This window comes from Peromyscus maniculatus, chromosome 3 (genome assembly GCF_049852395.1).
Source record: "Peromyscus maniculatus bairdii isolate BWxNUB_F1_BW_parent chromosome 3, HU_Pman_BW_mat_3.1, whole genome shotgun sequence".
In the NCBI taxonomy this organism is placed as follows: domain Eukaryota; kingdom Metazoa; phylum Chordata; class Mammalia; order Rodentia; family Cricetidae; genus Peromyscus; species Peromyscus maniculatus.
In genome coordinates this window covers 48790077-48805084 of record NC_134854.1, presented here as the reverse complement: position 1 = coordinate 48805084, position 15008 = coordinate 48790077, and the positions used below count along the sequence as shown (strand labels likewise).

The 15008-nt window shown below is 42.5% G+C and overlaps 1 protein-coding gene and 1 pseudogene across 1 annotated transcript; both read left to right on the top strand.

The window, feature by feature from the left end:
* On the top strand, window positions 1–2758 carry LOC143272302 (protein NipSnap homolog 2 pseudogene; annotated as a pseudogene).
* Window positions 2759–3497: 739 nt separating this feature from the next.
* Window positions 3498–5548, top strand: Tas2r41 (taste 2 receptor member 41). The gene has a single exon (XM_006997162.2). It carries the CDS (start codon window positions 3522–3524, stop codon window positions 4446–4448), a length of 927 nt encoding a protein of 308 aa, XP_006997224.1. The 5' UTR covers window positions 3498–3521; the 3' UTR covers window positions 4449–5548.
* The last annotated feature ends 9460 nt before the right edge of the window (window positions 5549–15008 follow it).

Genomic DNA, 15008 nt, shown 5'->3' with positions numbered 1-15008 from the left:
AGATGGTGGTGCAAGTGCTTTAGTCGAGGAGGCCTGCTGTGGCCAGCTGTCCCTGGCAACTTCCTGCCCAGGCTCACGAGAGTGACATCTTCAAGTTACAGAGCTCAGGAGGACAGCTGGCTAAAGTCTTTATTTGTCAGAGAGGTTGATCCAAGAAAAGATCAACTCTAACCTCCTAGCCAAAAAAGGAGACAAGCAGTCTGTTACAAGTTACAGTTTCACAATGTTAAGTCCAAATGCCTGATCGCGTACAACAAAATTTATCAAGAAGTGTTACCAAAGACTCAAGAAGACAAGCTGTACCCTTGTACCTTGGTGGGGATATGGAACATATGGTGTGGCGAGCAGGATCAAGCCGTCCACCTCTGGAGAGATGAAGGAGGCTATCCAGCCCTCATAGAGGTCATAAATAAACTCAAAGAAAACCAGGAATTTGTAAATATTCGTGGGCCAGAAGTGACATGCTTCTCTCCAGAAGGAATCAGCTGCTGTTGCAGTTCAGTTTCTGGAATGAGTTGGTGCTGAGATCAGGACCCAATATAAACAAACTCAGGTCCTACCAACTCCGACCAAAAGCAGTGGTTGAATGGGGCAATTATTGCTTATAAAGATCTTCAGACCAGAGAAGAAAAACATACGGAATGCAGCATGGCACAAGTCTGGCTGGAGGAACTGATGTACTACACAGTTCCACTTATTAAGGATGTGGAATCCAGAATCATGATCCTGCTCAAGATCTTGCCCCTCCAGTGAAGCTTCCATGTGCCTATACAGATTTCCATGACGAACTTATGTCATGAATTCATTTCAACCATTCATCAAGTGAAAAAAGAAACCGAGATGTAAACTGCTGTACATAGCTTGTAAGATCTCTTTTCTGTATGATTTCCATAATCATGAAGGGAAATCAGGAGAATTGGACTAAGTGGAGTAGCGCTCTGAAACATCCCTGCTTACCAAATGTTACTTAGCCTCCAGCCTTTTAGGATAGCATGATAATTTGGAGCCAGGCATGATAACTTGGCACTCAGGGAGCTGAGGCAGGAGAATTACAATAAGTCCTAGGTCAATCTGGGCTACGTGGAGAGTTTCAGACCAACTTGGATCCCTGGCTTACATAGTGAGACCCTGTCTCAAAAACCAAAATTAAATTCGAACCGTCTCTGAGTGAAGTTCCAGCTATGAAGAAGAATCAGTGATTTCTTTCTATTTAAAAAAAAAAAATCTCTTTTATGTTGACAAATTTCTACTGATTTCCTTCTTTCAGGAAGAGATACAAATTATGTCATGTTTCCCTAGCAGTTTTTTCTGAATCTCAAACTAGGAACACATTATAAGTGTACCCAATGGCTGACAACGTTATGATTGTCAGCCAGTGGGCTGAGCTGGAAGGGTGGTCATGGTGCACCTAACCAGTAATTCAGTCTCCGCCAGGCACTGTGTCTTAAAGGGGTTTCTATGAACCAGTGCACCACATGTGATTTTGGAATAAACACCTCAAAGAGTATTAATTTTATTTGTAATATTTTTCTATAAAACCAGTAGCTCTTGGAAAAGAGGTTTTATTTTGTAAGCCACTGTTTGTGACCTTTGACCTCTGGTTCTATTTTGGTAAGTTCATAGGAGACACTTCCAAGATCTTGTATTACAGGCAGTACACCCTGGGTCTAAGTTGGCATAGAGCTTCCTATTTTGTCTGTCTCCACTTAGTTTTGTCTTTTAATATAGTGTGACAATTTTGTGACTGTAATCATGTGGAAGTCCCACTGAACTGAAGAATTATGTCTGCTCTACAAATCAGTATGTGTAAAGTAAAACCTAAGTCCCCTATCAGTTGTCTAATTTTTGCATGTATGTGAATGGTTTTCTTCAAGAACATACAAAAGTAAATAAAGTCCTCTTAAATTAAAAAAGAAATACTCATATTTGGAACAACACAAATGAGCATTATGCTGTAGAAGACATTAAACTAAGCAAAGAACTCTAGACATAGAAAGATAAACACTGCAGAACTTCACACGTGGAAACTAAAGTAACCGAACTTGCAGATATCAAGAGTAGAGTGGTGTTGCCAGGGATCTAGGATGTGAGGATGAGTGGAGAGATGTTGGTCATGGGGTACAAAATTTCAGCTATGCTGAACAACCCAGTCCTGGAGGCTAAACGTACAACCATGTGACAGCAGCTGGTCATACCGAAGTACACACTTGCAATTTGCTGAAAGAGTAGGTCTTATGTGTCTTTGTCACACATAAAAGTCATTAAAAAAACGTAACTCCCTGAGATGATAGGCATGTTAAAGTAGTTTTACTTTTCAATGTGGTCCTGTAGGGCTGTCTCTAATGTTGATGTTGGTAGACAAGGGCTCACTTGTGCCTTCTAAGCTGTGGTCTCTCATCGTGGTAGACAAATCTAAGGTGGCCTTCATGAACACCAACCCTGACTTTTGGAACTTTGTGGATTCTTCACTTTCCCAGTTGCTAAGAGCCATGTCTTGATTCTAGGCAAAGGAATCCACCCTGTAACAGAGGTGTGGGTGTCTAGTCAATAAAACAGGCAAAGGAGATCTGTTGAGATTCTAGAATGTGTTATTTATGTCTTGCTCATACCGCACCCTGCTGGTCTAATGAAGTCAGTGACCATTTTTAAACGGCTCATTTTGCAAAGATGGAGGACAGCCTCTGTCTCAGTCTTTATAGGACCCAAGTGCACTCTAAGCAATATCCAGTAGGATACAAATGCACTCAGTCCTGCAACCACAAGGAAGTGTATTCTTTTTGGTTTAGATGGTTATAAATTACTTATAACATAGGGAATTTAAGTAGAGATTTGGGTAGAAAGGTAGACCTGAGGTATTGACTTTGAAGGAGTGGCTATTCATGAGTGAGGGTAGATACGTGGCAAGGACACTCAGCTAAGACTGACTTCTTTAGTGTCACTATTTTGCTAGGTACCCCCTGTACTAGATATCTATGCATCTAGGTATGTATGTATGTATGTATGTATGTATGTATGTATGTATCTATCTATCTATCTATCTATCTATCTACCTACTATCTATCTATCTATCTATCTATCTATCTATCTATCTATCTATCTATCTATATCTATCTACTATCTATCTATCTATCTACTTACCTACCAATCTACACCTAATAGAAAGATGAATGGTCCTATAGTCCAATGATAGGATAAGGATGGAACTTACCAAGACTAAAATCCCTCCCCACTGGTGCTATTCCAAGCACGATAGGATAGGATGTAGGCAAAATCAGAGAAGGCAAATCATGAGCAGCTGTTGCCCCATGGTACCCAAGCCCAGGGGATATTTGCATCATATCTGAGCCCAGAGCACACCTTTGATCTACTGCCTGAGCATCCTTCACATTGAAGTTCTTGCTCAGATGCAGAACCCAACTATTTATCTCCAGTCTCTATAAGGGAGTGTGAGGGACTGTAGATAGGGGCAGGGAGGAGGCCAGGAGCCACAGCAACTAGCGGTGACTGGAGGAGGGGCTGAAATGCTACCAGCACTGACAGTTTTCTTCATGTTGATCTTTGTCTTGCTTTGTCTCCTGGGGATCCTGGCCAACGGCTTCATTGTGCTGATACTGAGCAGGGAATGGCTACGTCGTGGTAGGCTGCTCCCTTTGGACATGATCCTCCTTAGTTTGGGTGTCTCCAGATTCTGCCAGCAGTGCGTTGGGCTAGTGAACAGTTTCTACTACTTCCTCTACCTGGTCGAGTATTCCAAGGGTCTTGCCCGGCAGCTCATTGGTCTCCACTGGGACTTCTTGAACTCAGCCACATTCTGGTTTGGCACCTGGCTCAGCGTCCTGTTCTGTACCAAGATTGCTAACTTCTCCCATCCTGCCTTCCTATGGTTGAAGTGGAGGCTCCCAGCACTGGTGCCTTGGCTCCTGCTGGGCTCCATCCTGGTGTCCTTCATCGTAACTCTGCTGTTCTTTTGGGGAAACCATGCTGTGTATCAGGCATTCTTAAGAAGGAAAATTTCTGGGAACACAACCTTTAAAGAGTGGAACAGAAGGCTGGAACTAGATTATTTTATGCCCCTGAAACTTGTCACCATGTCAATTCCTTGCTCTCTCTTTCTGGTCTCAATTTTGCTGTTGATTAATTCCCTCAGGAGACATACCCAGAGAATGCAGCACAATGCCCACAGCTTGCAGGACCCCAGCACCCAGGCTCACAGCAGAGCTCTGAAGTCACTCATCTCCTTCCTGGTTCTTTATGCACTGTCGTTTGTGTCCATGGTCATCGATGCCACAGTCTTCATCTCATCAGATAACATGTGGTATTGGCCCTGGCAAATTATTCTTTACTTGTGCATGTCTGTACATCCATTTATCCTCATCACCAATAATCTCAGGTTTCGAGGCACATTCAGGCAGCTACTCCTATTTGCCAGGGGTTTCTGGGTGGCCTAGAAAGCATGGTCTCTTCATCCAGACCCTTTGAAGAGACTCAGGTGAGGGTAACCTCCCTTGGAAGTGAGCTCACCTTCATGGACATGTCTTCACAGGCAGACTTGGGGGTCACACTGTGGACTTCCCTCCTTGGGGAAGAGGAGAGGAAAATACAGGGACTCTGAGCATTCTTCCTTAACTTGGGATATTATGAAAATGGAGATTCTGAATCCTGGAGAGCCAGTATTGACCTAAAGTATGAAATACAATGTGTTCTATTGCTTCTATGTCTGGTATTGCTTTATTACTGATTAATTCTTTAGGTAAAAGTCTTGATCAACTGGATCACCTCATCTCAGCTAGCTACTGGGGAGTTACAGAAAAGATGTTTGTGTCTCAGCTGAACTGGGATGTCCATGTGCGTGGGAAGCAGAAGACAGAGTAACAGTCAGTACCAGAACCCCAAAGGACAGGTGGCTCTGGCTGCAGTGGTCTGGGCTAGGAGTCCTGATCACTCTTCACCCTATGGAGGTTATTTGTCTCTTGCCCAATTTGGAAACTGCAGCTTTGGTTTTGTGAAGATTACTGGGGGAAATTCTTGCTGCTACTCTGTTTCATTTCTCAGTAATATTTCTCTTTTCCTGCCTTTAAGTTTTCTCCTCTCTGCAGCTTCCCATGCTCATTATTCCTTTCAAAAAAGACCATTGTGATTGCCTCATTTTCCTAACTGTCTTAGGGAACCTTTTTACTTTCCTCAAGCAAATGTTACAAACCCACATCTGCACTGAATAAACATCATCTTTTTGTTAAAAAAAAATAGACTTAAGAATCTCACTTATTTTATATTCAAATGCCATTTAAAAAAAACACTGTATTAATGTCCCAAATATTGTTTTAAAAATAACTTGCTCCAATTATTATACAAATGTTTTGAAAGGTAATTTTGGAAAGATACGTGGTTAAACATGGGTGTTTGTAAGACAGAATGAAAAGCTCTTGATAGCCCATGCCAGCTCTTTGAGCTCTTTGCTCTTGCTCTTAGCAGGGCCTCTCTGAATCCTATAGCCTCTTTTACCCCTTTGTAGCCATTCTGTATCTTTTTCTGCCCCCTTCTCTCTCTCTCTCTCTCTCTCTCTCTCTCTCTCTCTCTCTCTCTCTCTCTCTCTCTCTGCTATTGGGTGAAGTGTGGTGAGTGATTTGAATTGACATTTATAGTTATGTTTGGAAAAACAGAATTTGTGATTTCCATGTGGAAACAGCAATATTTGATGAATTAAAATGGTGAAACTGACGCTGCTTGTGTATTCATTGGAATTCAATAAATTCTGGTGTTTTAGGAAAGAAGAACTTTTGTTAAAAGGCGTCAATACGTAAATTTTAGAGATGAGTTTACAACCAGATTCCTGATGGAGAGAGATTACACTCTCCCCTGAGTAAAAACAGTTGCCCTGCTTTAGGGTATATTCGACTAAGTGAGCCTGGGCTGTGGACTGCAGTGTTAAAGGCAGTGGGACTACATAGTGAATTTAAACATTTTTTATGTGAAACACAGTGACGTGATTAAGAACTCAAACTCTATTGACAATTGTATTTGGAAAATCTCCCTTCTAACTACCGTGTTGGGGGGCACTTTCAGCAGTTTTAGGTTTGTGGTTTTAGAAATATTTGTCTGTATTAACACCTCCATAAGGAACCAGTCCATTGACTTACAAACCGGTAATTCTACACTCCTAACCAAATGCCTTATTCACTGTGGTGTCTCTGTGTCTTTCTATGCAAATGGTTGTGTAATATGTCTGCTGCTCAGCTCCTTGCTCTCCCCCACTTCACAGTGTATCTCAGAGGTCTGCTTGGGTGGGTGCAAATGGAGTCTTTTTCATTTTGTTTGTTTGTTTGGTGTAGATGGAGCATGATTTAACTAGTCACCTGACAGCAGTTGTCAAAGTTATTTCTTGTCTTTTGATATTTTGGCAATATAGGGGCGAGGATCTGGGTCATCAGATAAGGGATTTGCTCTGCAAGCCCGAGGACCTAAATTTGAATTTGCAACACCACTAAAAAAAAAAAAAAACACCTGGGTATGGCTGTGCATACAAGTAACCATGGCACTGTGGAATGGAGACCAGTAGATCCTAAAAGGCCTAAAAGGTAAGCCAGCCTAGGAAAAAGGGAGAGATTCTGGTTTAGTGAGAGACTGTCTCAAGGATGAGCCAATGAAAAAGGTAGATATGATATCTTGCTCTGGCTTTTGTATTCAAACACATGAGTGTGTACACCTGTATACTCATATGCAGGCATCACACACACACACACACACACACACACACACACACACACTCATCTTGCATGTGCTCACATTAACCGTAGACTAAATTCTATGAAATGGGTTTAATCAAATAGCACGCACCTTTCTAATTTTGCTAAAAATTACCCTTCTGGGGTTTGCAGCAATTTACTTTCTCACCAGAAAGCAGCTTATTCTCACACTTTATTTTTGATCAATCTGTTAGGTTGAAAAAAAAAACATGTATGATATGTTTACAATTTATATGACTCATTATGATAGGACTGTCATTATCTTACATGTAGAAATCAGCTCTTCCTTTGTCACATGGAGTTTAAATTTTTTTTTCTTGATTTTAATAATAACTTGAAAAAAACTCACGAGGAGGAATAATGGTTCATAGGAAATTACAAACATAATTCTGAGTGGGTTTTCTTGGTTTGTTTGCTCATTGTTGTTTTGTTTTTCCAGACAGGTTTTCTCTGTATAATAGCTCTGGCTGTCCTGGAATTGGCTTTGTAGACCAGGCTGGCTGTGAACTCACAGAGATCTGCCTGCCTGCCTCTGGAATGCTGGTTAAAAGGCATGTGCCACCCCCTGCTGGGGTTTTGTTTGTTTTTTGTTTTTGGTGTTGTTAGTGTTTTAACTTTGAAAAGTGCAAATCTTTGAGCCAGGCAGTGTTGGCACTTGGGAGGCAGAGACAGGTGGCTCTGAGTTCGAGGCCAGCCTGGTCTACAGAGCGAGTTCCAGAGCCACACAGAAAAACCTCTTTTCAAAAAAAAAAAAAAAAAAAAAGTGGTGATGCCTAATCCTAAGCATCCTAAGTGTAACTACACCTTTGTGTCTCAGTTTCCTGGTGTGCTGGGTGGAGTACCTACTTCTAACAGTTGTGAGGGTTGAAACACACAGTGTACACATGACACAAAGAGCGCTCATCACAGTTTGGAAACACTTGTGATAACTCGTAATTAATGTGGTTACTTTCTGTAGCTGCATCAGCAGGAAGAAGGTAGAACACAACAAGAACCTTTTCTGGCCGTCAGCAGAGACTTCCCCTGACTCTGATCTTTTGTCACCATTTTGCTCACAGTTTTCCACTTGTCCCCTTGTCAAACAGGGAAACACTGTGTATGTGTGTGTGTGTGGGGGGGGGGGGAGGAAAACTGTTCTGGTCGGTCAGAAACTGCTGGAGAGGGATTTTTGGCACGGTCACATGATTGGAATTCATTAGAAGGCTGTTTGTGGGTGCGGTTTTAACAGAAAGCTTCACCGAAGCAGTATTTTAATGCCAGCTAGTGGAGGTAAATAAAGAATCCAAGAGAGAGTTTATTCCTTTGAAGGGAAAAAAAAATGTAAGAAAATTGGGAGTTTCCAGATGTGGCTCTTTCTTCATTTTTTTTTTTTTTTTCTAAAATCAGATTGTACCAATGGGAACTCAGATGTTTGGATGGGGTCTGGGTGAGGATTGATTGCGATGTCTACTACCCTTCCCTGCTGTCCAGTTCCTTGGTATTGTGAAGGTCTACTTACAGTTCCCATTTCAACAATAGCAAACACCACAGCTCCCTGGTAAAGTGCTTTGTTTTTTGTTTGTTTGTTTGTTCGTATTTGACAGGTTCACACTACGTAGTCCTGGTTTGCTTGGAATTCACCAGGTAGATAAAGCTAACCCTGAGCTCAGAGATCCACCTGCCTCTGCCTCTAGAGTGCTGTGATTAAAGGCACCAGGCACTGATAAAGATTTTATAAAAGACATTCTATAAAATAGAAAAGCATGTTCATACAGAATGATCTAAAGGGTAAAATTTTTGATAATTGGTTCAGTTAATACTTTAAAATATGCATATGAAGGCAATGCCTGTGTCAGGGGTAATGCAGGGGACTCACAGGTGCAGCCTCCTCCTCCTCGGGGAATCAGCAATCTTGTGGGAGTCAGGAATTACATGTCTGACGAGTAATGACATTGTTACACATTGGGAAAAGTGCCTGGAAGGGAAAGTCCATGGCCTATCAGTGTATGAAGACATGGCTTTATATGGCAGAGACTCAGAGAGAGACTGTCATCAAGGAGCAGTTCCCTAATGAGGTGATAAGTGTGCTTGCGATAGGCATTTGCAAACATAATTCCAGGAGTAGACACACCCTGAAATCTGTCAGTAGCTCCAGTAAAGATCTCCTGCTTTCTGTGGTGGGATTCCTGGTAGGGGGCTATTTAGAATGGAGATTGCTGGACGGGGAGATTTTATTTTGGACAGAAGTTTGGGTTTGTGTTGTCTTGGGGGAAGCAGGGGCATTTTGCTGTTGGGGAAGTCCTATTTGTAAGTTAATCAGGCCTGTCAAGAATAGCCATTTGCTTTCTTCCTTGACTCTGAGAGATTCTATAAATACTTAGTAAGTCTACCCGCTGTCTCCTGCCTCCTCACTGCTCTTTAGGGTACTGAGTCCTTGCTCGTGCTTTGACCATGGATGCTGAGTTTCGTTCTCACGGCCATCATATATTGACTTCGTCTCCATAAAAATACTCTGAACTTCTTTCCAGACTAGTAACAGGTGAGATTCAGATTCCTGTGTGAATCAGTATCAGAAAAGCAGGTTCCTCATACCAGCCTCACCTGGATGTGGCTTGTCTAGTCAGAAGTGGCCGTGCTGAAGCATGGTGGAGGTCAGATATGGTGGCTACCAGAGATGGCAGGAAGAAGACCTGGGGGGTTATGTTTCTTTTTGTTCAGTTTTCAGAGTGTTACCCAGGTGGTGTGATGTCTTCTGATATTAACAGAATAAAACAAAAAACAAGACTAGAACATAGAAGGCACTGTGCAGACAGCTTTACCTTTGGTTCAGTTCTCAATATCAAGATTCAGTTTTGCTTCTAACATTTTTCTACACTTGGAATAACGTCTAGTCTGTATGCTCACCAGTGTTTTTGTCTTTGAACTCTTCCCCTAAATCCCATGCAGTCTATGAAGTCCACTGTAGTTAAGGGAAGTTGAATTATAAATATTGTTTCACTTATTCCTTCCTCATAGCATGGGACAGAGACTCACTGGAATAATGATGGAATAAAATGCACCATGTGTCCTGTCCCTATATGTCCTGCAGGCCTGGAGGAAGACAGCTTTTAGTTACTGTGGTAGATGTTCTTGTCCCGTACCAAAACGCCTGCAATGTGGTCATCTTCTAAAATGTAAAATTCATGGTCTTATTTTCCAAGATCTACCATATACAGCTCTTCTGCAGGCCCGGCTCCTCCCCATAACTCCTTAGAATGAGATCTCTCTCAGATTGGTTTACTCACATCTCATCAGAGCCTTCCTGGTCTCTGCTTCCTCACCTGGGTCATGCCGTAGGAACGACTCATCTGTTTCTACTCAGTCATCTACTGAAAGTTGACCTTTTCCCAAGATTCACCCTGTTTTTCTCCTTTAAATCCATTTCAAACTACAGGGATTTCCTATCTCTCTAATTGAACTGCATTAACTTCTAAGGTTTTTCTAACTGTCTCTTGTTTGGCTATTAACTGATACTGTAAAATTGTACTTCTTGCACTGCAGGATTATGCTGGAATTCAGTTTCATTTATTTATTTTGACATTAATCTCTTATCTCTCCTCATACTCTCCAGGCTGTGGAAGAATCTCTTTCTTGCAGCACCTGACACTGTGTTCTGCACTCTCTGGAGCTTGATGTGGTATTTGTTTGGAAGACTGTGTGGCATCCCCGGTCCTGTGATTCCTGCAACACACAGGAGGACGGAGGTTGTAACAATAGTGGTGATGACAGGAGCCAGGGTTAGACACAAAAAAGATATCTGTTTGTAGAATTTGACTGAATGGTTGATTGATTGATTGTGGATGGAGAACTTGGTATTCAGGGCAATGACGAAAATGATGAGGGCAATTATCCTGATGTTCACTGAGTCAGCAAATATGTGCATGAAATTTCTGGATGGCATAAACTGCATTCGAATCTTATTAGGGAAAGAGCAGAACTATAAAAAGGATTCCAATGCACATGCCATTATTATTCAGACCTTCAAAATCAGAGTATATCCTTCAACACTCCCCCTTCACTTCTTTGTGCAGGTGCACTTTTTTTTTTGCCTTAATATAAACTGTATTGTCTCAGGATCAGGCCTTTTCTGATCCTGAATTCTCTATACTTGAGTTCTTACTCTGATGTTCAGCTCAATTGACCAACTGGCAGCACCACTATTCTGCTGCTCTACATGACAACCATGTGTGTTTATGATTGTGTGTATATGTGTGTGTGTGACATGTGCCTTGGCCATAGGGTCCAATACATTGTGTCCACAGATAAGCATGCATGCAGTATTTGTTAATTCCATGACAGAATTAGCCAGACCCACAAGACAAAAGATACCAGCCAGGTCACAGGAAACCCTGGAATCATCATTGCCAGGTAATGCACAGGGGAGGGTCACAGATGGCTATGTTGCAAGAACTTGGTCTCCACAAGAGTGACTGAGAAGAAGTTCTAGGTCCTCCATAGGAATAAGAAGGTCTTATTATCCATGAGGAACAGTGCCCTCATCTGGGGGATTTCTCTAGAAGTGTGGCAGATGGCCACCACTGGCAGGTGGCAGAGGAAGGACAGGGGAAGATAGAGTTGAGGGTGCAGGAGAAGGGTGAGCAGGGTCAACAGGTAGGTGGCTCTAAACAGGACAGAGTCCAGCCTAGATGTGCTTGGCTCTGGAGGGATGCATTAGAATGAGTTCATTCACCCATATCATTCCCTCATGGAGCAGATAGGTCAGTCTGCTTGGGGGGGGGGGGGGGAATTTAGGGAAACTAAGTCAGAATCAGAGCTCATGGCCTGGGACTGAGCAAAGGACCTTGACAAGGACTCTGAGCATGAAATCATGTTCTTTACTAGATGCTGAACTCTTGAAGTCATAGACCTCTGAATTTTTAAACGCAAACATTCCTAATGTATGTTTTACAGTAAAATTGTTATTGAGTCCATGAATAAACACATTTAAGTTGTCTTTCAGGGTTGTTTTCTTTCTAAATGTGTGTGTGTGTGTGTGTGTGTGTGTGTGTGTGTGTGTGTGTGTGTGTGTGTGTGTGTGTTTCCAAGAACCATGGTATGTGTGGGGAGGTCAGAGGACAATTTTGTGAAGCTGTCTCTCCTTTCACCTTTATGCTGGTTCAGGGGACCCAGCCCAGGCGGCCAGGCTTACACAGTAAGTGTGTTTTCCTCTCTGCCTCTTGCTGGGAATTGTCTTCTGATCACAGAACACAGTATCTGTGTTCTTGGACTCCTTTCCCTACCTATGAGGCAGAGGCAGAGGCAGAGGCAGAGGCAGAGGCAGAGGCAGAGGCAGAGGCAGAGGCAGAGGCAGAGGCAGAGGCAGAGGCAGAGGCAGAGGCAGAGGCAGAGGCAGAGGCAGAGGCAGAGGCAGAGGTCCTTCTTGCTCCTTCATAATCCAGGCCAGGTCAATGACAATAGAAAATTGCCTATCAGGTTCCCAGTGATTATTCAGGCTTAATCTTCTGCTGATAAAATCAGGGCCTCATATAGGACATTATATCAATTATAATTATATTTCATGTTTTTAAATTTTGCTGTCTCCTTGGTGAAATGTTGGCATTTGCTTGGCTGTCGAAGTGATTAATAAAAGATGAATGCACACATCACTTGCAATGACAACATTTGGAAGCCGACAGTGCCCACAGATGAAGTCAGCAAGGGAGTGTCACTCAAATCCTTTGGCTTTGTTATGGGTAAACTCTCTGTCACAGCAAAGGCATGTTTGCCCTTCAAACATATCATTGTTTTGTTTGCTTTTTTTTTTTTTTAGCAAAGAATAAAGATCTCTCTCTCTCTCTCTCTCTCTCTCTCTCTCTCGTACAAATGATCTTTTTTCCTTCATTTGTAGTAAATCTTACTGGCTCTCATTTAAAGGTTTCCCACTTTCCCCTTCTCTAAGGGTTCCCCTTTCCCCCTTCTGTTAGCACTGGAGATCCAACCTAGGGTCTCCTACATGCTGGACAATGGCTCTGCCACCGAGCTTCAGCCCTGGCTCCCTGGCACGGATTTCAATATTCGTCTCCTGTCATTTTGCAATGCGATGGGAGGAGGGCAAATGGCTATTGTGAGAATAAGGGGGGGGCGGGGGGGAACCATAGAGACGAAGAGAAGACTCTGCCTGCTAGACAGTCCATCTGGACTCCTGTAACTTGAGGCTAGAGAATGAACAAAAAACTCCAGAAGTCAGGATTCGCCTGAGTAAACCCCATAGAACAGTGCTCTCAATGTTGACTGTATGCTACACTCATCCGGAAGCTTTGAAAACTTGAGAAGCCTAGATCACCCTCGAAAGCAGATCAGATCAATAAGTGTCTCAGCTGGTGAGGCCCATGACTCCGGTAATGAATTCCATGTTTTTCAAGAGTTATACCGTGGAGCCAAGTGTGGGCGTTACCACTTTAACTGTTCTCTCTCCTCTCCTCTCTTCTCTTTCTCTCTCTTCTCTCTCTTCTCTCTCTTCTCTCTCTTCTCTCTCTTCTCTCTCTTCTCTCTCTTCTCTCTCTTCTCTCTCTTCTCTCTCTTCTCTCTCTTCTCTCTCTTCTCTCTCTTCTCTCTCTTCTCTCTCTCTCTCTCTCTCTCTCTCTCTCTCTCTCTCTCTCTCTCTCTCTCTCTCTCTCTCTCCTGGAACTCATTTTGTAGACTGGGCTGGCCTCAAAATTGCAGTGACCCTTCCATCTTTCCACCAGAAGTGCTGGGACTGTCTGTGAAGACCACCATACCTCCAAGTTTTGATTTATTTTAGGGAATATCTTTTGAGATCAATTTAGAGGAGGAAAAATCTTTGGAGCTAATGTCATCATTCTTCATTCAAGTTGTCTGAGTTTCAGTGATTTACGGTGAATCATGAGAAACTAATCTGATATCTTACGTTTTGCATAGCCATAGTTGCTACGGGACTGTTTCACATGTGCTGTTCTAGAATAGAACTTAACCTTGTGAGAACTAGTGAGTATTAGATGAGATAAGGTATGAAAGAGTCTTTCATAAATTTCAGAACATTATATATATAATATATAATATATATATTTTATATAATCTATAAAAATAGATTAGCTTTAAGGTTATGAGGGATGGCTCACAGAATCCAATGAAACAGAAAGAAGAAATATTTAACTTTTTAACAGTTAAGAGATGGGGTCAGACGTGGGTGGAGGTAATGGAAGAAAAGTTAGATTCTACCTCCACCTGCTCACATCCTCAAGACAGTTGCTCTGTGGCTGAAAGCAGTTCCCTGTTCGACGGCTGAGACTAGAAACTGGTTTTGCATATTACCAGCTGCTGAGTATCTGTGCCTCGCACCTGGGCCCATGGCTTTAGTCAAAACTTTCTTTTTTTTTGTCAGAGCAGTCAGTACCAAGCTTTGATCCACAAATGTCCTTACTGAGTCAAGAATACCCACCGACATTCTCATGGAAAGGCAATAATAGCAAGTAAGACTTATGGAAAAAAATGAAGGTAGAAAGGACTTAGGGTCATGCATTTGGCCTTACTGTTTGTCTCAAGCTATAATGCCACGGGGAATCAGAGATCAGAAGTAATGGGCTCAGGGTTACTTTCTAGATTGAAGCAGGGCCATAAGTGGGTCTGGGTCACAATGCCCAATCTCTTCCTACAACACCAACTACTCTATCATTCATAGGGCAAGGCTGGCAGGTCTCAGTGTCTCATGGGAGGTGGCAGAGGCATTTGCCTTGGGGTGGGGAAGATGCCTGGAAAAGCTTAGTAGTTGGGATGCTCCTCCATTGAGACTGGTTGAGTCTTTGCATTGCCTTAAAGTTATATAGGAAAAAGCCAAACTGTCCTTCAGAATGGACAGTGGACTGTGCTTGAATTTGCCAATCATAGGAACTCTTGCAGTTTTATCTGTAAAAGGGAACCACCCATTCTATACTTAGAGTTAGAGTACAGAGATCACATGCCTGGACACTCAATCTTCTTTACAGCTGTAGGTAAAATTGTAGAGGAACATCTTCACAGAATGCATCTGTTCTGCCGGGGTCTAGCCTCTGCCCAGGTTCAGGTCCTGAGATGGGGAAGGGGCATCGGTGCAAGGAAAACTTCTGACCACCAAGTAGGTTGCACTCAAGTGGCCCTGAATATCTCAGGCCATCTTTATTTGTACTTAAAACAGAGTTTTTATTATTGGGGTTACATGAATAGCTTTATTATTGACTTCTATTTTGACTTTAAGAAATGCATCATAACTTGAGGAATGCATCATGATCATTATGAAAGCCTTCATGGTTC

What these genes read in the sequence shown, in the direction of transcription:
- Tas2r41 (XM_006997162.2), top strand. Translation starts at nt 3,522, where the DNA reads ATGCTACCAGCACTGACAGTTTTCTTCATGTTGATCTTTGTCTTGCTT.